At 38.1% G+C, this 26,317-nt stretch overlaps 1 protein-coding gene across 5 annotated transcripts in view; it reads right to left on the bottom strand.

Moving 5' to 3' along the window:
• Vps13b (vacuolar protein sorting 13 homolog B) overlaps positions 1-26,317 on the bottom strand; it is a 553,125-nt gene that overhangs the window by 222,633 nt on the left and 304,175 nt on the right. For 4 of the 5 annotated variants that reach the window (XM_036207944.1, XM_036207941.1, XM_036207942.1 and 1 more), the window contains exons 32-33: positions 25,427-25,553; positions 21,525-21,668 (exon numbers count right to left, since the gene is read on the bottom strand). In XM_036207944.1, coding sequence (XP_036063837.1) covers positions 21,525-21,668; positions 25,427-25,553 — 271 coding nt within the window. The remainder of the gene's footprint in view (positions 1-21,524; positions 21,669-25,426; positions 25,554-26,317) is intronic. The other variant, XM_036207943.1, reaches the window with a different exon arrangement.

Below are 26,317 nucleotides of genomic sequence, written 5' to 3'. Positions count from 1 at the left end.
ATTATGTGTGCTGGCATATGAGGCTGAAGAAGGAAACTTGTGATTTTTAGGGCAGCCTAGAATATACACCAAGACCCTGCTCAAAACACTAACTGTGGTGAAAGCATGACTGCTGCTTTGGGCAGTAAAACTCAGTAAGGAATGCTTTCTTAGCAATGTAAACAGAGTGGCCAGCCACTTGAAGCAGTTATTTTATTTTGATATGTAATGTAGCTCCCAGGGTGCTAGTTTATTTTGTACATTCTTAGGAACATATTTTACAAATAGCAATAATGGACTTTCAAGCCTGGTTACACCTACCAGGAAAATGATGCAACCACTATACACCTCTTCCAACTATGGTTGTTTCTGGCATCTTCTATGAGTTGCTCTTCGGCACTTGTAGAAACACTATCAAGCTACAGACTGAGTCTAAATAAAATATTTTTATATAATAAACAATTCCATGCTAAAAGATATCTGACTTATAAGGTTCTAATACTGTCTTCATTCCCAGGAATGGGTGATTTTACAGGAAAAAAATGTTCTTACCACATCAAAACAGAAGTACTGTTTAAAGCCAAAACAACTGTGTCAGCAAGAGCTAGAAAAAAAGTCGTATCAAACTTGTTCTGGCCACCAGACCTAACCCACTAGTGATCCTTTCCAATCCTTGTACCCCATACACCAATATCGTGAAGTTATAGGAAAGTTAGTTCATTTTTCAATAAAGCAGACTGACCGAGTATAGAAAATAGTATACCCATAATTCTTGAAAACAGAAGCCTGTCTTCAGATCATTGGTAAAAACAAACAATGCTCTCCCCCCCAAACAAACAAAAACAGCAGCATTGATGGCTTACTGGTGGCAGGTGAGGGGCACAGGGCCTGATTTCCAAAACCTACATACCAATGAACTTTGTGTGGTTGTAGATATTCCTACATCTTTATTTCGAGCATATGTTTTAAACACAGGTTTCTATTGTCTTTGCTGTCAGAATAACCACAGACTAAGTGCAAATATGAACTTTTCATTCACAAATATTCATTAATATATCCATTATGCACTTATTTTGTAAGTTGGGTTGAGTCCTTAAATGCATCTAGTGATTAAGACACTGGGATTATGAGTCCAGAAACAAACAAAATCCACTACATTCTTGTGGAACTTGTCTTCTGAAGAGGTGAGCAAAAGCAATTAGATTCTGTAATGTTTTAGTACATCATTAGCATAAGAGGAAGACAAGGGTGGGGTGAAGAAGCTCAGGAGTTCTAAGGCAAGTTATGGAAAGCTTCTCTCAGAAAATGTGTGTGTGAACAACTGAAAGTTTCTCAGAAAGCCTTTGCAAAAGTTTGCTGGCAGTAATATTACCAGGCATGCTCAAAAAACAGCCAACAGGCTAACGTGGCTGGGAGAGTAAGCACTAGGCAGAGTAGCAGGGGAAGAGGTCTGACCTTAGTAGCCACCTTAGAGGTCACCTGAAGGATCAGCTCTCCTCTGTGAGGCAGGAGCCAGCGAAGCATGTTTTTAAGGGAAGGTGCCCAATGTTCAGAGGCAGAATCTCTAGGTTTCTTATCAAATCCTAGTGAAGTTAGCAGGAGAACTGAGTAAAACTTGGAATAATCTAACACTAGATGCCTACATGCCTGGGAAACCTGAGATCTAGCAGTTCCTTCCCACTACGTTCTCAAAGTGTGGCTTCTGATCTACACTATGAACTCTCTTAAGGCTGTGAATGTATTTTATTCTTTCTTGTAATTGGTGTCTTGAACATATATGCTCAGGGGTTCAGCTAAGGACAATTTCTGACAGCCTTCTACGTGCAGCTCTCTCTTTCCTTCATCGGAGTGCCTCTAAAGCCTGTTAGGGACATCTTACATACACCTGTTACCTTCTGGAGGTTTCTCACAAAACAATAACAAATAGTAACAAATAAGTCTCTCTCTCTCTCTCTCTCTCTCTCTCTCTCTCTCTCTCTCTCTCTCTCTCTGTGTGTGTGAGTGTGTGTGTGTGTGTGTGTGTGTGTGTGTGTGTGTGTGTGTAGGAGGCAGAGGGTAAGAGAGAGAGGGAGGGAGGAAGGGGGTGGGTCTCATGTAGCTCAGGCTAACTTCAGTTTTCGAAGTTCTTGGGTTACTAGAGTGCACTGCCATGCCTAACAATACCAAACAATTTTTAAGGCAAGAAAGTTCTAAGTTTGGACCATGCGTCTCCCCATGAAGAAATGGAATTCTGACCTCTCAGAGGTTAGCTAGCACTTCTGCAGCATGTCACCTGAAGTGCCTTTTGGGGTAAACTTCCTGCTGTCTGGAGCTCTCCAAGTCACCCTCAGTAGTTTCAATTATAGCACAAACATTCTTATAAATACATTTTCAAGAAGTCATCATGAAAACTTTCAAACGTGCACACAGTTGAAAGCATGCTATGGTGAGCAGGTTTGTAACCCTGTTTAGAATGTTATCTTGCTCACATGACTGTTGGCAGCGTCCTCAGTTTGGGGAGTATACAAGAACATATCTGCCAACATTAATTTCTAATTTTTAAAAACATATCTGATGGCTAGTTAAGTTGGAACACTTGTGGAGACATAGTCTTCTGTCTGGACTCCATCGGAGGAACCATAATGCTGTTGTTAGCAGTGAAGCAATTTTTTTTTAGTAATTTTGATTATTCTACATTTAGAAATACCCTACAAAACCACAGTATTCAAATTCCAATTAAGCTTAGACTCATGAAAAACCCAAAGGAATTTTTCACATCATCAATTATGAACTAGCAAACATATTTGGCTATAGTTTTCCTTACTAAAGGAATAAACTTTTAAAACTCCAGGTGGTTCCAGCATAATGATTACTATAAATTCAGAGGGTGTTCTCTGAGTGTTCAATTTCCATCAGGATACTATCATATAGTCTTTACCAAGAAAAAAGGTCCCCTGAATCAACATGCTCGAAGTTCATTTGAATCACAGAGCCCGAAGGTCCTCTGCGTCTCTGTTTTATGGGTTCTGAGCGTGTGGACATGTGGGTCTCTGACCCATGCGGCTTTTCTTGGGCTCTTCTCCTCCTGTTGGTTTTACTTGTCCAGCTGCAACAGGATAGTTTCTGTTGGATCTTATATTTTATTTTGTTGTATTAAACAAAACAAAACAAAACAATATGGTGTTCTAACATAATAACAAGAACTGGTCTACTTTTCAAAGGACCAATGACTTTTACTTTTCAAAGGACCAATCACTTTTAATCAATTTTAACATGTGTTTGAGAAGTAATGATATGGAGGTTACCACAGAAACAGTAACACAGACTTCTTGAACCCGTGCCATGGCAGTTCTCAAGTACCACTTGCCCTTTGCACTTCAGTGACATTTCCACGGAAATAGAAAAGGGGAGTCCATTAGCATGAGCCTGGGCAGAAGCGCCAACAGGAGCTACTTTTTGCTGTATCCTTCCCAACCACACAATTGCAGGAAAGAACCTAAGTATCATTTGACAGCATTCTTGGGGTTGGAGAGATGGCTCAGCATGTGAGGCACTTGCTAGACAGATGAGAGGGACTGAGTTGGGGCCACAGAACAAAGTGAATTACCAGGTGGGGATGGATAGAGGTCCCTGGTATTTCTAGTACTCTGAAGGTGTACTGACAACCATTGAGAGACCCACCTCACTGAGGTCATTGGCAAGTAATAGAAGACACAGATGCCAGTCTTGTGGCCTCCATGTGCATGTGCATGTACACACACGTACAGCCCTCACACACAAACATTCATACACATACACAAAGAACATACTTTCCTTAATGAAACACTAAAAATTATTCATTAAGTCCTGAACTTTAAATCAGCATCATTTTAATATTTAGTATTTAGTGTGATGATCAAGCATTTTGATGGACATCAGAGAACAACAGCTGTCTGGAAGATATGCAGATGTGGACCTGAGCCAAAATCTGCACCAGCTGAGCTCTTTATAGAAAAACCATTTTTATTTGAAGAGTGAGTTTGAAAACTACTGTCATTCTTAACTGGTATTTCACAAATGCTTTCTCCAAAATTAACAAAGTAAGTCTGGTACTTGAAGGAAAATACATTTGTATTTGTTCCTAGTGATAAAACTCAAGGTTTCAGGCAAAAGTTAATGTTTTGTGAAAATGCATTTGCTTGCCATCATGAAGCTACCTATAACTTCAAACAGACTTCAGATGAGATCAGGGTGATATTAACAAATGTGAACTTCAATGTGAGTAAGTAACATGTCAGTTACCAAGTAAACAGTACTTTCAAACACCAAGGTACCACACAATCCTGTATTGGTAACATATCCACTTACATTCAGGACAAACCAAGTAATTATGACAAGATAAGGAACGTTCATTATTATAGTTGTGAAGTCCATAATTTAATTATCCTTTAAGAAACGATTACTTGTGTTGGAAAACTAGATAGCCATATGGACAAGAAGGAGACAAAGCAGCTTCAGACGGATCAAAGGCCTTAGTGTGAGGCTTGAAACTATGAAACCATTCAGAGAAAAAAACAATAGGGGAAATATTAAAATAAAAAAACCCTTCAAGACATAAACATAAGCAAGGGCTTTCTGGAAAAGATTTGTGTCACCTTGGAAATAATGCCAAGGGCTGACAAATGAACTTTCCTGGGATGAAAACGCTTCTGCAGCAAGTAAGTCAGGAAATGGTCAAGTGACAGGACAGCCTAGAGAATGGGAGAAAGTCTTTGTCAGTTTCAGTGTGACAGAGAAGTAATACGTAGATTATACACTTAAAAATAAAAAAAGAATTACTGACTGGGTAATCAATAAACAGGCTAATAAAATGAAGAGGAAATTCTCAAAAAATGAAGTGCAAATGTCCAATAAGCTATTTGAGAAATTCAAACTGAAACTACACTGAATTTGCATCTTATAGTAGTAAGATGGCAGTCATCAAGAAATCAAAGAAAAGCAAATGGTGGTGAGGATGTAAACTAGTCCTGCTACTGGGAAAATTAGTATGGCATTCTAAGGAGAACTGAAGATATACCTACCGTGTGATCCAGCTTTATCACTCCTGGGAATTTACCCAAAAGTCTGAGTTATCCAGAGATACTTGCACATCAATGCTTATTGTGGCATTATCTGTAACAGCTAACCAGTCAACAGAGGAATGGATAAAAAATGTCGTATATACACATAATAGAATCTTTTCAACCGTATGTTTGAAAGAAAATGGATAAAACTAGAGATAATCATATTAAGTAAACTGAGTTTCAGAAAGCAAATATTGCATGTTTACTCTCAACTTTAGGTTTTAGATTTTATATAGACACAAAAATTCCTAAATGTATGCATGTTTACCATGAAAGTAGTAGTGGTACTGTCTACTGAGGGGTGAGGGGCACACGAGGGAAATGAACGGGAGGATGATCAATGTACATTATACACTTGTATGAAAATATTCCTATGAAACATGAAACCCAGTAGGTTCCAGTTAAAATATTACTAGTGATAAAAAGAAATTAAATGCAAAAAAAAAAAAAAAAAGGAAAGAAGGGAGGGAGGGAGGGAGGGAGGAAGGAAGGAAGGAAGGAAGGAAGGAAGGAAGGATGGGCTACAGTTGAATAGAGTTACTAAGTGACTCAGGTACATTTCAAAAATAAATGAAAACACATTCACACAAACACATGCACATGACTGTTTATAGTAGCTCCATTAATAATAGCCCTGAGTGGACCATCAATTGATGAATGAATAAGAAGTACCAGAAAACAAAACCTGTGGTACTTATCTATACAATAATAAAGATAAAAAAGAGATTTGACTACTGATACCAGCTAAGATACAGTGAATAATATAAAGACTGTGCTAAGTGAAAGGACATTTATGATATGATTCTGTATATGAAATTTCAGAATAGGCCAATGTAGAAGAAAAAAGCATGCCCATGTTGCCCAAGTGTGGGGAACTTGGGGAGTGATGGCTAGTGAGTGAGATATTTCTTTTTGGCGTGAAAATTTTTTTTAATAGTGATTGTAGTATGACTACATAATACTAAATATCACTAAATGCCAGAAAAATGAACACATTCAATGAGTAAGTGGTATATGAACTACATTTAATGAAGCTGCTAAAATATAGTAACAAAATAAATAAAAAGGATACTATTTCTTAAGACATATTGAATATAGTAGAAAGACTTTTAAAATTTTAAGGCAATGTCAATCTTTATTTTTTTTTTTAGAAAATATATTTACTTGTCATAAAATTTTCCATTTAAAAGTTAAAATTAACTTTTATTGAATTTGTTCTAAGACAACTTCACACATGTATACAGTACATTAGGATTACTCTTATGTCTACTCAATCTTATCTCCCTCCTACCCCTTGTCTATTCCCAACTTAGGTCTTTTGAATGAATACCTTTAAATGTGGTATGCTGTACTAGGATAAATGTTGGTAACTATTTTTTACATGAGAAATGGTCCTTGCTGTGGTTAAAGTGATACAGTGTAAGAGGAACTTGGAGGCCACTGCTGGCTTTGGAAAGGGAGGATGAACACATAGTCAAGGAATATAGAACGCCTCTCTTGGGTTAGAAAAAGCAAGGAAATTGACTCTCCTCCAGATCCTTCAGATACAATCACAGCCTTGCTAAAATGTTGATTCTAGCCTGTGTGAATACAATTTCTGACTTGAAGACCTCCCTGCACACTCAATGTAGGATGCAGAATATTGAAACAGTGGTGATGCTCTTGCTCACTGGAAATGCAGTGAGGAACATCCACTTCAAGACCTTGTCTAGGCTATTTGCAAGGCTGGCATCTAACTTCATATGGAGCACACATGCATTCATTTCATGAAAGATCTACAGCAATGTCTAGAAAACCTAGGTCCATTTCCTAGAGAACACTAAAATGTAGTATTAGAAAAATTACCATGGCTAGAAATAGAAAGTACCTATATTTACAACTTCTTTCTCTGGTTGTAGGGAGAGACCCATTATAGTTCAATGTGAGCATGGCCCTATAAAGTGAGGTCTCTGAGGAGAAGGATGGTTGGGGAAAATTAGTACTAAGGGCTGCTCAGACCCTCCTAAGATAAAGACGAAATCACTACAGCACAACAATTCCTTACGTGATTCCAACAATTACGAGTTTAGACTCATCTTCCCCCACCAAAGGGTCAAATGAAGTAGAAGGAAGAGACAGGTTGGGGTTACTTCCTGAATCTTTCCTCTCATGTCAGTGAACACCTGAGATTTTTCCTTACTTGTAAGGAATAAGAAACTGTATGTTTTTGGATTGAGAGCCTAGCCTTTAATGACTGATCCATGTGGGTGAACTGGGAAGTGGGTGGGACTGGAGTGTATGATGTGAAATTGACAAAGAATCAATAAAAATGAATTATGAAGAAAAAAACTAATAAAATATTGTTTTAATAATTAAAAGTTTGGCTTAAGATTAGGACGGAATTTCTAATAATTTCTGAAACAGTCCTAAATATACTTCTACCATTTTCTATAATGCATTTATGTAAAATGTTATTCTCAGCAGTGATTACAAAATCAAAATCTAAACTCTAAAAAACAATGAAGATGCACTATGTCTTGCAGTATCAAGTATTCAGCCAAGAAATGGTTCTTTATATAAAAATAAATACACACATCTATCTCTTTAGTACACAAACTTGTCTCTACCCTTAATAAGTGGTAAAATTGTATGTATACCAAATGATTGGTTTACAATAAATTTATGATTTCTTATCAGCTTTTAAAAGAAACTATGTGAGAGTTACTTTAAATCTGAAGGTCTATCTTGGGCTTTCTCTCAGTCCATCAAGATGCCAATGAGAGCCCAGGAGAAGGTGTGACAGCACAATCCTCTGCAGAGGAAGATATGAAGGACATCAGAGACGGAGAAATGCCCAGCACATTACTGATTTCCACACATGCTGACTAACTGCTTTTTAATCTTTTTACACTTTTTACACTTAAAGGTATACTTTTATAGATTCTAAAGGATTTTACTTATATATTCTAACAGATCAATCTGAACAGAAGGATTTTGCACAGTTTAGACAGGTACTACATTAATCTATTATTCAGAATTGTCAATGTCATTCCAAACGAGGGGACCATGAGAAACTGACATTCTCTAAGGCAGTGGTTCTCAGCCCCCCTAACACTGCAACTGTTTAATACAGTTCCTCATGTTGTATGACTCCAACCATAAAATTATTATCATTGCTATTCCTTAATTGTAATTCTGCTGCATGTTATGAACAATAATGTAAATGTCTGTTTTCTGATGGTCTTAGGCAACCCCTGTGAAAGTGCCATTCAAACCCCACAGGTCAAGAACTGCCTCCAGAGACAGAACAATGTGGTGCTATGGATGGGATCCTGAAACAAAATTCCCTTCTAGAGAAGGGTATTGATAAACTCAGTGAAAACTGTGATATCCAGTTAATCATAATGCATCAGTGCTGGCTCACTCCTTTTGAGAAAGAAAACTAGGTATAAGGCACAAGGGAATTTTACACTACTGTATAAATCTAAAACTATTTAAATTGATGAGACACATTGATTTCCAAAGTGGCTGTACAAGCTTGCATTCCCACCAGCAGTGGAGGAGAGTTCCCCTTGCTCCACACCCTCTCCAGCATAAGCTGTCTTCTGTGCTTTTGATCTTAGCCATTCTGACAGGTGTAAGGTGGTATCTCAGAGTCGTTTTGATTTGCATTTCCTGGATAATTAGGGATGTTGAGCAATTCCTTAAATGTCTTTCAGCCATTTGAACTTCCTCTGTGGAGAATTCTCTGTTTAGTTCTATAGCCCATTTCTTATTTGGACTGTTGGGCATTTTGATGTCTAATTTCTTGAGTTCTTTATATATTCTGGATATCAGCCCTCTGTCAGATGTGGGGTTGGTGAAGACCTTTTCCCATTCTGTAGCCTGTCACTTTGTCTTGTTGACTGTGTCCTTTGCTCTACAAAAGCTTCTCAGTTTCAACAGGTCCCATTGATTAATTGTTTCTCTCAGTGTCTGTGCTACTGGTATTATATTTAGAAAGTGATCACCGGTGTGTTCAAGACTACTTCCTACTTTCTCTTCTATCAGGTTCAGAGTAGCTGGATTTATGTTGAGGTCTTTGATCCACTTGGATTTAAGTTTTGTGCACGGTGACAGATATGGATCTATTTGCAGCCTTCTACACGTTGACATCCAGTTATGCCAGCACCATTTGTTGAAGATGCTTTCTTTTTTCCATTGTACATTTTTGGCTTCTTTGTCAAAAATTATATGTTCATAGGTATGCGGGTTAATGTCAGGGTCTTCAATTCGATTCCATTGGTCCACATGTTGGTTTTTATGCCAGTACCAAGCAGTTTTTATTACAGTAGCTCTATAGTAGAGCTTGAGGTCGGGGATTGTGATGCCTCCAGAGGTTGTTTTATTATACAGGATTCTTTTGGCTATCCTGGGTTTTTTGTTTTTCTATATGAAGTTGAGTATTATTCTTTCCAGATCTGTGAAGAATTGTGTTGGTAATTTGATGGGAATTGCGTTGAATCTGTAGATTGCTTTTGGTAAGATCGCCATTTTTACTATGTAAATCCTGCCTATCCATGAGCATGGGAGATCTTTCCATTTTCTGACATCTTCTTCAATTTCTTTTTTCAGGGACTTAAAGTTCTTGTCATATAGGTCCTTCACATGCTTAGTTAGTGTAACCCCAAGGTATTTTATATCATTTGTGGCTATTGTAAAGGGTGATGATCTCAGCCTGTTTGTCTACTGTATATAGAAGGGCTACTGATTTTTTTGAGTTCATCTTGTATCCTGCAATGTTGCTGAAGGTTTTTATTAGCTGTATCAGTTCCTTGGTTGAATTTTTGGTGTCACTCATGTATACTAACATGTCATCTGCAAATAGGGAGAGCTTGACTTGGCAAATGGATGGATCTAGAAAAAAATCATCCTGAGTGAGGTAACCCAGACTCAGAAAGACAAGCATGGTATGTACTCACTCATAGGAGGATACTAGATGTAAAACAAAGATGACTAGACTGATACACAACTCCAGGGAGGCTACCTAGAAAATAGGACCCTAGGAAAGACACAGGGATCACCCAATGACAGAGAAATGGATGATGAGATCTACATGAACAACCTGGACAACAGTGGGAGTAATGAAGGGCAAGATTTGAGGGAAAGAAAGCTTAGGGGAGCAGGAGATCCCAGCTGGATCAAGAACAGAAAGGGAGAACGAGGAATAACAGACCATGATAAATGAAGACCACATGAGAACAGGAATAGGCAGAGTGCTGGAGAGGTCCCCAGAAATCCACAATGATATATCCTCTGTAGACTGCTGGCAATCGTTGAAAGAAAGCCTGATCTGACCTAGTCTGGTAATCAGATGACTAAACACCCTAACAGTCATCTTAGAACTCTCATCCAATAACTGATGGAAGTGGATGCAGAGATCCTCAGCCAGGCCCCAGGTAGAGCTCCAGGTGTCCAACTGTTGAGAAAGAGGAGGGACTGCAAAAGTGTGAATTGTTGAATCCAAGATTGCAAAAAGCACAGGGTTACCAAGACTAAATGTAATAACAGGAAAAAATTCTGGGGAAATAGAAATGTAACTTTGGGTGTAAATATTCATTACTTTAAAAATTGTAATGGAGCTTAGACTAAGCACTGTGTGTTTTGTGACAGCTAAGTAAAATAAAGTTATTTTTATAAGTAAGTCTTTTTCTTTTTCTTAAAAAAATAGTAACAGGCCCCAAACACACAGGGGACAGTCTAGCAAGGAATCTGAATGGGGGCAGATAGGAAAACAGCTAAAGAAGCGCCTAAGAGCAAGTGGTCAGGTGGGGGAGGCAGGCAGGAAGGCGAAGGAAGCAAGGCTCAATTAATGTTGTGAGCACTTTTCATTCTCCTCAGGACACACTGCTTGGTTCAAAGGACTCCCACAGCACATCTCCAAAGATGTGGTTCTGGTCTGCCTTCCAAAAACATGGTTTACATTTCCCTACAAAAGTTTCCTTCTCTCTAGAGCACTGATTTGAAAATGAGCATGTGTTACTCCTTACACCACCTCTGTGAGGAGGCTAAATTAGATGACTACTTGCTATTATGGAATAACAATCATTACTGAAGTCAAATGAGCATAACCCAGGGCATCCAGCCCTCTTCCTCTTTAAGTCAGTTTACTTTGGAAAGGGTGGTCATAGTGTAAGGAAAACACAAGACAGATTAATTGGAGCTTCTTGAAAGACTATGTAGCCCTACATGGTGCTGTATTTCAGTTCCTAGCTAAAAGTCTCTTACATTGCAATAGAGAAATAAACCTATTGCTCGAAGCCACGTGCCTACAGGACTAGAATGGGCTTGGGCTTTAAGGCATCCATCATTCATTCTATGATGCTTCACACCGTGTATTGAGTCTGTCACCACTGAGCGTTAGACACCAATTTCTTTACAGTCGTTGGAGTTGTATTTTGTACATACCTTGTATTTTCTAGTTCTAGAAGAGATGGAATTTCCATAAGTTACAGAATCCAGTCATAGTATACAGAGCAAGGCATTTACTCAGTGTCATCCACTACACACTCAGAACCATGCTGGACTTCCCAGCTCAGCTTAGAACACTGTTGGCTTTAAATAACCCAGATACTGGTGTCTTAACAATATATATTATGCTTCTCACAGACTGTAAAGTGCCATCTGGTACAAAAGCTGTCACTTACATCTCAATGCTGTGTAACTTCTGTCATCACATAGTCACAGTGTGACCAATCACTTCCACTGTGGTTATTCCAGAGAGGAGAGGACAAGGAAGGAAAGACTTTTCCAGAACTCTGTATATTTCTCTAAACCATATGTTCAAGGATTGTATCAAAGAAGTCAGATGATGCCAATCAAATCCCCTGCCCCCAGCTTTGCCTCTGTACATTCACCTCCTCTCAAAACACAGACCAGTTTTGTGCACATGACAGTGATTAGGAGTAAGAACAGGGTGAGAGCTTCAGCAGCAACATATGAGTGCTTGGTCCACAGGAAGGGGAGCTTGTTCTTAGAATGCCTTCATATGAAATACTGCCCTTTCCTGAGTCTTGTAGCCACATCAGCCAATGACTGAGTCTGGAAGATAATGTACAACATAGCTACCTTCAAAATCACATGACTTAGAAAAATGTACTTTACCACCAAAATACCAGCTGCCTAGCCGGGTATGGTGGTACACACCAGCAAATCAGCACTTGGGGAGGCTGAAGTATGGGAGTTACCATAAGTTTGAGAGTAGCCTGGTTTACATGATAATATTAAGTCAACCAGGCCTCTACTGAAAGACTTGTCTCCAAACATAGGGCCTCACTCAAATTTAAGAGTGCTAGAAGCACTGGGAGAAGATAGTGTTCCTATAGCATCGTCCCAGTTGCAAGCTACGGCTATTTCCAATATAGTTTACAGTATGAAACTTTTGGCTGCACGGGAATGTGTGTCATGTGTTGTGAAGGATGCAAACCTACTTCATGAAGAATACTTTCACTTTTCTCAGAAGGCAACCTCAAAGTCCCTGTGGGGGTGCTGATGATCTGCACGGACTTCTCCATGATGTCCTTATTTCTGAGTATTTCTCAATAAGGCATACGGCAATAAAATGATAGTCAGCTGGAAATTATAGAAAACTATAATTCTGTGCCTTCCTTGCAGCTGGAAGTGAACCCATGTTAAGTTTCGACCAACAGGATGTCAGCACAAGTGATGTATACAGTGTCAAAGCTTGTCCTTATATGAATATGTATATCACTCCCCAGTTCCTCTTTCCTTGAACATGCTGACTAAAACCTGACAGACACTAACTGCAGACACCTTAGAAATGTCAAAAGGAAGGAGAGGACTGGGTTTCCAGTCACAGAGCCACCATCTCTACACTGATGGAAAGACTGGTATAAGAGAAACATCTTCTTGGGGCTGTGGAGGCACCGACTGAATATTATAGCCTTTGGTCAGACTTCACATTTCGGTGGTTTTCTAAATGTTTGTACATATTCTTGCTCAGAACACTAGTGATTAGCTATATTCTACATTCTAATTTGAGAGCTCATTAATGAAAAATATAAAAAATCTAAAATTTTATGACTTGTGAAAACATTATATGCATATATAATATATATGCAGTATATATGTATACATATATTTACTACCTATACAATATAGTATGTAATATATATATCACATTTCCCTCTGACAACCCACCCTCTAAAAGCCACCCTCCCTCCCAGACCCCCTTGCTTTGATAACCACTAAGTTCAGTTAGTGCAGCCTATATAAATAAGCACAAGGAGGACTGCATTTTAGTTCTGAAGGACAGTCAGCAAAACTCTCCAGGGAAGAGTGGCCATTGTTTTTAACCTAAGACCAGAATTTTGCAGCGATGTCCTGATGGTCAACATGGTTATCAGCAGGTTATGCAAATAAAGATTCTAGTCCAATTATTAAGGTTCTAATTTTCCTTACCAATTTTTTCATTACACCTATTTTAGTAGGTGTGGAGGGTTATTTCTTTGTGGTTTGGATTTGCATTTCCCAGTGGCTCATGCAGTGAACAGCCTTCCTATGCATGTACTGGTCATGTCTGTGCCATCCTTAGAGAAGGAGCTACTCAGATCCTTTGGTATACATTATTTCAGTACTGATGTGTAAGGATTCTGTATACATTAGAGGGCTTTTATCAGGTTCACAAATTCCAAGTATTCTCCATCACTATATAAGTTTATTTTGTTAGTAATGTATTTTGCAGCACATAAATTGAAAATTCTTATAGAGTATTTTTCTTTTTAAGTGATTCCATGAGCTTTTGGAACAACATCTAAAAGAAAATAAAGGTCTAGCTTAAACTCACGAAGTTCTAGGCCCCAAGTTCTAAGAGTTTGGTTTTTGCTTTCAGGGAAGAACTTTAACCCTGAGCCGGGAGGCATGAGTAAAGCATCTTTTGCCACTCTTTTGCATGTGACTCATCCCAACTCAACTGACTGGAAGGACTACTCTTTTCTGCTACTAAATTGCACTGACTGCCTTGTCAGAATGCCCTAATAGTACACATGGGAGCTGGCACATGGATTCTGAATCCTGTTCCATTGATCTATATTCCGATCATCACCAAATCTGACATCATTTCATAACTGAGGCTCTGTCTCAAGTGTTTATATAAAGCAGTAGAAGATCTCTAACTTTTTAAAGATCTTGCCTACTGAGTTTTTGCATTAATTATGAATAATAAAATTTATTTAGAACTTTTATACTTTCTCTCTACACTTTATAGTTTTCACAGTATAACACTTGTACTTCTTATGCTAATCTTTTTCTACGTATTTTATTCTTTATGATGTTACTGTGAAAGTTATAAAATTCTTTCATTAATTTTCTTTATAATAGTCCACTGCAAGGGCACAAAAAGAATAGATTAATTTATATTGATTTTCTATCTTGGAATGCTGGTCAATTCACTTATCAATCCTAAATTTTAGTGTATCATGGTTTTCTACATAGAAGTCCATCTCATCTGCAAGAGGAGATCCTTTTACCTCCTTCTGCCTAGTCCTAAAACCTTCCCTTCTTTTCCCCCAGGTCCATGAGGAACAGGAGCAACTAGAGACCTTTGTCCTGTTCTTAGTTTAGTCTCGAGCAGGAAGTGGGCTCTCACAGAAGTGAACTGCCCAGCCCAAGAAGCACCTAGTTTATCCTGAGTTTGTTCGGTGTTTTTTTAGGATAGTACCCAAGCTTTTGCCAAACCCCTTTCCACTTGTGATGATCCAGTTTTAAAATTCCATTCATGAGATGTATCAATAGTCAAAGTTAAGCCAATCTTGTACTTATAGGTAAATTCTATCTGGTCATGGGTGTATAATCCTATTGGTATGATGCTAGATTTTATTTTCTAGGACTGTTTTTATATTTATTCTTCTTTAGAAACAATGGTCCTGTAGTAACTTTTCCTTTCCTCTTCTCCTTGCTTGCTTCTTTCCTCCCTTCTTCCCTCCCTCCATTTTCTCCTTTCTTGTTCCCTTTGCCCACTCCCACACTCTCTCCTTATCTCTTCATCCATGTTTTCCTAGGACAGATTTCATGCTTCCCAGGATGGCTTCCTATGTAGCCAAGGGTCTGCCTCCACTGCAAAACCCCAGGATTATAGCCCGCACTCTCACAGCCTGACGGTCTGCAGTCTTCTTCTCTTGTGTATACATGTATTTTAGTGAACACCACTACAAATCTTCTAGTAAGAGATAAGCCTAGTGCACTTCACAAAAATAACACTTTGACTATGTTCAAGTCTTTAAACTTTGGTTCGCAAAGATACACTTCCAAGTGTATCTTCCATTAGTTCCTTAAATAGTTTCTTCCCTAGAAAAACTGATTTGGCTAGGAAAAACAAAGAGGGCATACAGCTGGGACGGCTATGTTGGGACTGGGCAGTTGGACTGAATGTTGCCACCTGCACCATGGTGTGCATGGGAGGCCAGGGATAATCCTTGATAAGGACCAAAGGTTGGTCCTTCCCTTCCTCCTATTTTGAGACAGGGTTTCTTGTCTGCTGTTGCCTATGAAAGGCTAGACAGCCTGTGAGCTTCTGGGGATTCTCCTGTCCATACTCTCCATCTTGTCAGAGGACTGCTGGAATCACAAATGTTTGCTACCCCATCTGGATCTACATGAGTTCTCAGGACTGGAACTCAGGTTTTCAAACTTGTGTGGCAAGCATTCTACCCACTGAGCCATTTCCTTAGTTCCCTTAAATATTCTTTAATGGTAAATTTAATTTCTATCCTTGGGTGCTTTGCTTCCTTGACAACCACCCCTCTAATCTAAATGAGGTTTATACAGGATGGTTAAAGAGCAAATTGATTATAGAGCTGTAGCTACATAATCTTGGCAGAAGTGAGAAATGGAATATATATTTGCATTTAACTCCAATTATTGATTTATTACTTATATTCCCTACTAAATCTATGTATACTAGAGAAAACACTTGACATCTATTATTTATTTTAGTAGTCATGATATTGTTTGATACAAATATTTATATTTGTTGAATATTTATAGAGTAAATAAATAGACCATTTTTCTCTATATTCAATCCCAACTTCTCTATCTAGACAGATCACACACACACACACACACACACACACACACACACACACACACCAATCAAATCATATAAATTATAAATTCAGAGTTACCCTCTAATCTGGCCTTCTCCATTCATGGCCTCCTGAAGCAAGGTAACAGATGGTCCAAGCACGCTCCCTATACCGGGTTCAAACCCACCCTGCCTTCCATGTTCGCTGAGTGAACACTCCCCTACCTCCTCCCCTGACTCAAGTTATGCACCATCACACACTTAGGAGTTCCTTTCCCTCTTATTTACCCTCAAGGCCTCTTTAAATCAATCCTAGTGATCTTTAGATTATTACAATATTGGTAACAAAGCCTTAACTTCAACAAAAAAAGTTTCTACCACTAAAATAGAAACCAAGTAGCTTATTTCTAAGTTAAAATAGCAAGAGAAATAAATCACTGAAACATCTATTATTTATTAATATGTTTTAATAGTAGATATTAAAATATTAACAATTAATAGTAGACATCAATATTGATAACATGTACTTATGTGTCAACATATATTAAAATATATATATTATTAATATCTACTATTATAAAAAAATCACTACCACCATTTTCTTTGCATATAATCAATCACAGCTCATAGGAAAATATTTATTTTATAATAAACTTTAAAACTATCCAGGAAAACTATATTAGCCAGTGATGAAAAGCCACATCTCAATATTTTTACATGCTATTATACTATATTAGTATATTAACTCAGAATACTTAATATTTTACTATGGTGGAATAAACACATTGGTAAATTTAATAACTTATATTCATAGAACACATTGTTTTCCTGACACCTAGACTTTCTCAAAAAATCTTCACATTAAGTTCAAAAATCACAGTTTTCTTTTACCTGGATATTTTGAACCAAGGTGCATTAGGTCTATAGAATAGTCCAAAACAGAAAAGGAAGAAAATACTTTAGGAAAAGTGGCTTGAAGTGAGGGATGGTTCATCATGAAGTACATTGCTAAGCATGATGCTAAGGCACTAGTGTGAGTAGGAAACAGACTGGGGACAATGATAACACCAGCAACGATGCCTGTGGCTAATGCTCCCTAAACACAACAGTGAAGGTGCTCCTGGGAACTCTCAGAGCATGGCAACACTGCTGTCTGACTAAGATGTAAGTAATGGCAACACTAGTCAAACACATCAATGCAGATGGGGAACTCCACCAGGTCTTACCCCTAGATGATGAGCTACGAGTGGTCAGTGGCTGCTGAGAGGGGCTGTCCGTTTCCTCCAGAGACCATTTCCCACATAGGTTGTCCAATTACAGTGGTTAGCTCTGAACACATGGATCGACGAGCAAGGCTAAATAGACTCAGTAGGCTGTATACATGGGTATGTCTATGAATAAATGCATATAATTGCGTAACACTGATAACTGTTATGATAAGATGAAAGGTCATAATTTGGGGAAGGAGGAGGGAAGTAAAAAGAGGTGGAGGAGGGAGAGTAGGAGTGATGCAGATGTAGTATTCATGCATGAAGTTCTCAAAAACAGTGTTTCTAAATATGAAGTAAATAAAAACTGCTAAAACTAATTTCAGGAAATATGAAAAATAAAAGGAAGATTACACTATCCTACTCCACTATGCAACGAATATGACTTGTGACTTAAGAAATACTTATAATGAAACACTTCACATTGGCAAAGAGGAATCATTGGGAACATCGGGATGAATGAGGGTCCAAAAGCAATGGTGTCCTCTTGCTTACTTACAACAAGTAAGCAGCTAAGACCAGCTAAGAGTCAAGAGGTGTTAGTCTATTCTTGCCCCTTAGAAATTAGATGGGAAACCAGAAAGAAGCAGCTTACAGAGATGGAAGTGGTAAAATGTGATTAGGATGAGGTGAGAGACCCAATAGGGCAGGCACTACTTTGATATACTGCATCAAGATGTTCTTAATTAAGTTTATGTTATTTTATTTATTCAGGGACAACACCATGAACTTGAAAATACATTAATTACTTTGAGTTATAGATATTTTTGGTATCTTATATGTATTCCTCCATCATTCTACAGATAGTTTGTTATCTTCCATCTTATTGAAAAATAGCTCTCAAATGCTTTAAAATAATATATAGATAGATAATCTTTATGGTGAACATTTCTCTAACCATTACTGGAGTAAAAATAATGTTAACAGCAGAATTTTCTGTTTCTGAAGTATTTTTTATAATGTCCTACACATCTATACATTGATACCTTTAGGGACATTTACAATAATTATTAGTTTTCTTTTATTATGATATAAGAATTATTTATTTCTTAAAATATCTGCATGAATTACAATTTTAACTTTAATGCAATGACTTCCAGAAATTTACTGGCAGAAGTAATTAGTCAATCTTCCATATTACTCTGATCTTATATTATGACTTCGAATATTATGACTTTTTTCGTTTTCTTTTTCTTTCTTTCTTTTTCTTTTTGTTTTTTTGTTTTAGTTTTTTGAGACAGGGTTTCTCTGCATAGCCCTGGCTGTCCTGGAACTTCTTCTGTAGACCAGGCTAACCTCAAACTGCGAGCGCTGCCTGCCTCTGCCTCCTGAGTGCTGGGATTGAAGGTGTATGCCACCACTGCCTGTGCATAATATGCTTGTGTTAGTGATAGCAACATCCACATGACTGAACTTGATGGGCAACAATAGCATTTTGTAATAAAGCAAAAGAACCTTTTGAAAGGTAAAGCAGTTGTATCGATCAGTATCACAGATAAGCTCATTACTAGGGAGAAATCAAGGGGAGAGAACAGAATGGTATATTAGCTTTACTAATAAGGCTTCTCCCTTATATAAAAGAGGGGGAACCAGGACCCAAGAACATAAATGAAATACCAATTGTAGGTGTACTTTACAGCCCCATGTAATCCTGGAGATATAAAGACGATATGGGACGGTGAACTGTGGAAGTAAACTAGATGAGGAAGGACATTCTCTTTTTTCTTTGTTGTTGTTGTTTGTTTAAGATTTATTTACTTATTATGTGTACAATTTCCTGCCTGAATGTAGGCCTGCACGCCAGAAGATGGCACCAGATCTCATTGTAGATGGTTGTGAGCCATCATGTGGTTGCTAGGAATTGAACTCAGGACCTCTGGAAGAGAAGCCAGTGTTCTTAGCCTCTGAGCCATCTTTCCAGCCCCAGACATTCTTGCAAGGGTTCCTGAAACTGATGGCAAATATTATTTGTTACTAACAGCTATGATCAGATAATTAGGCCATTTATGAGATCAAAAGTATTTTATATTATAGAAGTAGCTATGAGTAATATTTATTTCTCCTAAATACCTTCTAAGACTGTCATGTATAGATAACCAAGAAAATATTAAAAATAAGAAACAGCATATTCTGGGAGCCACAAGTCAGTAGCAATGTTGCAGGGACAGTGAAAATCACAGAACAAATATACATTTCTAGAGCCAGGCCTCACTTCATCAAATACACAGATGGAGGCCATAGGTCCACAGCAGGTATCCTTCTCAATGACTTCCTTGTTTCTATGATTAAGTTGTCACTAACATGAAATAATAGTTCTTTGGGTCAGGATACACATTTAAATAAACATTTTTGCCTCTACTTGTCCATCAACAATCAAGTTCAAGTTAGGAATTAGGAAAAATAAGATAGTCAATTAGCCTTTCCAAAGTATAGCTTGAATAGTTATAACATAAAGAAATAGCTTTCTATCCATGACAATCCAATGTGCCTTCTGTTAGTAACTCATGAATGGAATCATATCTTCCTTGTTCACTGGAAGCTCTTCAAGAAGATGAAATGTTCACACAAATATTTCTTTAAGGCTAAGGACAACACCAAATTATCCTTTGTGCTTTCATTTTTCCAACTGTAAATATACATAATATAAAGCTCCCCCTTGGGTCACGGAATCTGTGTTGTAAAAAATGAGGTTACCACGAAGGAACAGAAAACTACAGAAACATCTTAGAAGTAGCCACCATGCCTTCTACTTCATGAGGGTCCGTGGAGTGGCTTGAGTTTTATCACAGTGGTTATGAATCCTGGTGTCCCTTCATCTGCTGTCTCCTGAACTACTAACAGACAATACAAGTATGGAGATGACCATTTCACAGTGTTGTTAAGTTGCATGAATTCCCAAAACAAACCCATAATCTGAGTTACATTTCTTTGATGTGAGAGTCAACAATAAAAACAGGAAGAAGTGCCATGGAAACATAAAATTATCTTCTCCATTATCACTTGTTTCATAAACACCACTGAAAATGAATGGGGATATTTTGAATTTGCTCATTTTCATGTCAATTACTTATATTTTTTTGGATTTTCTTAAATATACTAGAAGAAACATTTTGGATACTATATAGATTTATAGTCAATTTAAAGTCATTCCTAAATAAATTATAGGAGGTAAAAGATGATCAGGTTAGAGACCTCCATTTACAAACATAAACTTTATCAAACTTAACTTTTGCTTGTTTGTTTGTTTTAAAATAAAGACCATGAGGAGAATCACACAATTCCTAGGAGACAGAAAGTGAACTGATTTGAAAGGCTGAAATTCAATTCTGCGATGCCGCATTTCTTAACTCAGGATCTATTTTAGGCATGTTAGTTACATCTTTAAGATCCCAAGTCCTCACCTATATAATGGGCGGGAAGATTGCGTCTTCTTTCAAGATTATTAGAATATGCCTGAAGATCTGTGAATAAATGTCTATAAAATGAGGCCACAGTGCGTGCACCTTCTTCCCTAAGGGGCACTTCAGATGCATTCTGTGTCACTCACTGGAGGAAAGCAACACCTCTTCCACATATGGAGAGTTTGCACGGAAGATCCATTCTGTATAGATAGGACTAATGAGGCATGGAAACAGACAAGCTTTCTGAGCACACTCTAACTCTTCTGTGAGCATTTTACTCTAGGGAAGGCATTTCAACACCAGAACAAAACTGAAATTCTAAGCAAGCATTCAGCCTAAGATCATAGCCATTCGTCACCGAGCAAATGAAGTTTGAAGTAAATGCTTTAGGTATTATTTCTTGGAAGATACTCCTGCAGAATGCTTACAAAGTTCACAGAAAAGAGCTCCCTCCCAGAATATATCTGAGTATATAAAAACTGCACCAGATTTCTCACCTCTTAACAAAAGATTTTCTGACATCAGTCCACAGTAATTTGTTGGCGTTGCAAGATAAGAGGAAAAGAGACTAACCAAATTAAAAATATATATAAAACATCAACCTAAAATGATTTATGACCATATTTTGAAAAAAGTTAATTCAGGCTAGTTAACAGAAAGCATTTAGTTGATTAAGTTTTCCTTTGTAAAGTTGGCAAAAACGAAGAAAGTAGAATCCACACTAGGTAACAGTTACCTCTGCGGCCTTGTTGGACGACTCCAGTCCAGTCATCTTTGCTACTATTAACTGATGTAAGAGCTGAACTTGAGCCACACTTAGGAAGAACTCCAGGTTTGTGGTTATGTTCACTTCCAAGGAATGGCCACACACTAAAATCTCCTAAAGGAGGGGAGGAGGGGGAATAGGTTTAATTGAAAAATGTAAAATGATAGTTCTCAAATAACTTATGATTGTTATTGGATGCTTATTACTTTCTAATTCTCTAGGGACTCAAGTACACATATTAATAAGAAAAGCAAAACTATCAAGCACAGCCACTAACATAGTTGAGTGGATCAATTTAACAAGTACTTAAAAGGGTATACTGTCTGTTGGGGCTGCGTGCTATATACATAAGTCGGGAAACAATACATAAGTCGGGAAACAATGGGATTTTTTTTTTTTTACCTTTTCATGTCCATTTATTTTTTCCCCACACTTCAAACTACTGTCATTGTTTTATATGTAATTAATGGTGCAACTCTGTAGTAAGATCTTGTTCATCAACTCAAATGTACAAACTGCTACATAGACTCTTTCACATAGCAAGCTCTAGAGCAGAGTGCTGGGATCTTAAGAATACTGCCAAGAGTATAGTTGCCTTGAAGGCCAACTGGCTCTTGAAGCAGACAGATGAAAACAGGCCACCAAAGGTAAGCAGTTAAAATTAGAAACACCACAGGATGAACATTTGCCAAAGACCACAGGAAATGATTTATAAGAAAGAACAGATAGCTATACTAATTTCTCTTCTTGAAACTGCTAAAGCCTTGGCAGCACTACGGGGACAACCACTACTTAATTGGTGCTGTTCTTCATAACTGTGCCACTGGACCATTTGTCATTAGAAGCCACTAAGAGGAGGCAAACAAAACAAAAACAATCCAGAAGCTTCTGTTCATCATCACAAGTCCTGCCTCTTGTCATGAGGCACATGTGGACAGTGTTCAAATGTCTGCAAATGTCCAGCAGATCTCCTTGCTAGTGTCATGCAAAGGATAGACTTGAAGACATTATGGTTGGTTCAAACACACACCAGACAGTCAGAGCTGCTTTAAATAAAGTCATAAAGAACAGCATGTTTGGCATGATTTTTTTTTTTTTTTTTTTGGTTAAATAAACTTTCCTTCACAAATTTCCTGTATTAGTTCATTATACTTGGATTCTTATTTTCTTACTCAAGTCATGATGAAAAAAGAAAGGACAATAATTTAGATGCACCTTTAAAAAATTGTCTTGTCATTGTAACATGTCTTAAAGGAATAAAAATTTCTACAGAAATAAAGTTGTTAGTGACACATGACCTATAACTAGAGGATGAACAAGCCTGTCCTAGTGCTGAACAGCATGAAATGCAGTGGGTAGGATGAGTGCTCAGTGACATAATGGCAAGAATGATTTCCACTCTCACCTGTCCTGCAATGACTTCCAGAACTTCGGAAGGTGACCTGGGGCACTGAGATGGGACAACTAAGAAAAGCACAGGAGCTGGGAGGAGGAGGAGGAGGGTGAGTGAGCGCTGCAGCTAAGGCCTCCAACGCTCAACGCCAGCCAGGCACAAGCTCCTGCTCCTGCTCCCCTTCCAGTCCCACTCCTTGGGCCTTCAAATCAAATTATCACTTAATTAAGCTGGGATAGAATTGTATTTATATTTTTACATATTTTTATTTTCATTTCTTAACTTTGTGATAGAAAGTTCTTAAGACTACAAGGAAGGAATTATTTCTAGGGAAAAAAAGTTCTTTTTTTTTTTTTTTTGAGCTGAGGACTGAACCCAGGGCCTTGTGCTTGCTAGGCAAGCACTCTACCACTGAGCTAAATGCCCAACCCCAGGAAAAAAGTTCTTATTTCAAAGTGATCTGTGTTTTGTTTTGTTTGTTTGTTGTCAATTTTCTTTTGTTTCTTCTTGTTGTTGGTTATTTGCTCCCCTTTTATTTTGGTGGTAGTTTTGGGGGCCAATCTCATGGCTTCTTCTATGAGGAAGGTACAAATCAGACACAAATTTTGTGACCCAAATGTAAACAGGAAGTTAACCAGTTCTCTAATGTGTTCAAATTTTTACGGCAATGACAGTTTGAGAGAAAGCACCTCCTAAGGTGTTGTGCAATGTCTAACCAGCTGTGTTACTAGGAAACCAACCGTAGGACATAGGACTTACATACTTTTGGGGGCTCTAAAGAAACCAAACTAGCTCCTCTTCCCGGCCCACCTCTATCCCATAGAAACGTAGCCTCTTGGTGTAGTCCTAGGGCCCCTAGTTCTTCCTCTTTCAGCCTTTCCTTCTAGACCATCTCCAGTCTTTTGTGACTCCACCCATAACCACTCTGCCAGGAACCCACAGCTGCAATAATAAAGTGGGGCTCAGTCACAGTAGCACTCTACCCTATTTAGAGAAGCTTCTTCAAGATGGTAATTAACACAGGGACCCACAACTAGACACTGTATAGAGAGTCAAAGACTGTATAGAGAGATCTCAGCACCAAATGGAATGGCTGAATCAAACCTCTCTCTACTTAAGAAGAGTCAGGAAGATTCCAAGAGCCAGACGAGGTGCATCTTCCAACACAACAGGACAGGTTCTCAGAGGACACAGAGCCCATGACAACACTCACAAGACCTGCATAAGCTCAAACCAGATGAAAGCCCAGTACAGAAAGGAGAAAGCAGACACAGTCCTGCCCTTAACCAAAAAGCTATTTTCACCTGATTCCTGAAGGGAAAGGGAAAGTGGGTGTTCTCCAGTGGAGCAGCACCTGGTGTAAGAGTTACAGGCTAGGGTAAGCACCACACCCAGGAGTAGTTGGCCAAAATAAAATAGACTTCATGGGATTTTTTTAAGGTTTACTTGTCTAAAGTTTTCTTTTCATTTTACATACCGCCCACTGTTCCTCCTCCCTTCCCATCATGTGTGTGTGTGTGTGTGTGTGTGTGTGTATGTGTGTATGTGTGTCTTTCTATTTGTTATTTTCTGGCTATTGGTGGTTTTTTAAGTTTGCTTCCTTTTTGTTATTTTTGTTTATATTTATAAACTTCCTGTTTATATTTGATTCACAAAAATTAAACATTGGGTCTGGTTTGTAGTTTTATTTTTGTGACAGAGTTTCTCTGTATATCCCTGGTTGTACTAGATCTCACTCTGTAAACCAGGCTGGCCTGGAACTCACAGAGATTTGCCTGCCTCTCCCTCCCAAGTGCTGGGATTAAAGGCGTTGTCCCATTATGCTCAGCCTCTATTTTATTCTTGAGAGAAAGAGAAACAGGGAGGGAGGGGGGACATGGATGGACAGACGGACAGACTGACCATGAATTGGGTAGACAGAGAGCTAGGAAGATCTGGAATGAGTTGGCAGAGAATAGAATATGATTAAAATTTATTATATGAAAAAATTAAATAAAAATTTAATCAATTTAAAAAGAAACCAAACTAGAATATTATAAACTTCAAAGGAGTTTATAAAAATCACTTTCCAAAAAGTTAGAGAAAAAATCTAAGGTTCTATAATTTTAAATTAATATACAAAACTGTTTTCACTTAACAATGGATTACAAGCTAATAGATGCATGGTTACCTGAACTTACTTCAGTTCCTAACCCACTTAATGGACCTGAAATGCTCACTTAGTAAACACAAACACCACAGAATTACTCCTTCAGACCAGGTGACCAATGGCAGCTGTGCCTCAGTTGTCTCACCTATAAAGTCCAGTTATGAAGCACTAGGGGCAGCAGAAGGTACTCAGCCTTTACTAGTTTGGATGTGGATTCTCATTATTAATGAGCTACTCTGGTGTAAGAAAGCTGACCCGGTGAAACTGAATAACATACAGAAAAGTCACTCTGTTACTTCGAATCAAGTGAAGTCTGTATGGTGCTCTAACCTCTGTGTGCACATTTTCTGGGGGGATTACTTTGGTGAAAGTGATGGCAGGTGCTCCAGTTATTCGGACAGAAAAGTCTGTCAAGATAGGGGTTAAAATTGCTCTCCTTTCTTGATGTCGCCGTATGCTAAAAAATAAGACAAACAATTGTTAGCCAAAGAGTTTACAAAAGAAAAGGATTAGTCACATGATATTTTTCAAGGATAACTTGTTTAAGTCTGTCCTATAACCAGCACAACAAAATTTCACCCTTGGTTTGATTGACAGTGCCTATCTGAGGACTTTATAGTCAGCTCCTTCAGTTCTGTAAGAGCTCAAAACACTGTCAGAAAAAAGAACCTCTGAGAAATTCAGACAGACTTAAGCAATTTCTTATCAGTGTCATCCTAAGCCGTTCAATGAACTATGTTTTCTGTTTGTAATTCCATCTGTTCTTACAAAGTTTTATATCTCTTTTGTTACCATCAATGAACTTACTACTTTTGCAATAATTTTTGTTTCCTATTCTTAATACATTGTATGTTCCATTTGACAACGGCCATCTTTCCAATCTCATTAGATTCACCAGTATATTCTATGCACCCCTCCCCCCAGTAGATTCTCCCTATGTAGTTCTGGCTTGCTTGGAATTTCCTTTGTAGAGCAGACTGGCCTTGAGTTTGCAGTGATCCTCCTGCCTCTGCCTCCCAAGTGCTGGCATTATAGGTGTGAGCCATGGAGCTCATCTCTTAACTCTTTTTGCTTGAAGTTCCATTGGAGTTTATGGATAGTAATATGTATATTAAAGCATTCTTTGTCTACTCAATAGCTTTTGTATTTGAAACCTAATGCTTCCTCAAAACAATCCTGAAAGACGGAAGGATCATTATCAGCCTTATCAGACAAATGAGG

Source organism: Onychomys torridus, chromosome 16 (genome assembly GCF_903995425.1).
Source record: "Onychomys torridus chromosome 16, mOncTor1.1, whole genome shotgun sequence".
Lineage (NCBI taxonomy): Eukaryota > Metazoa > Chordata > Mammalia > Rodentia > Cricetidae > Onychomys > Onychomys torridus.
This window is presented reverse-complemented; position numbering and strand designations above follow the sequence as displayed.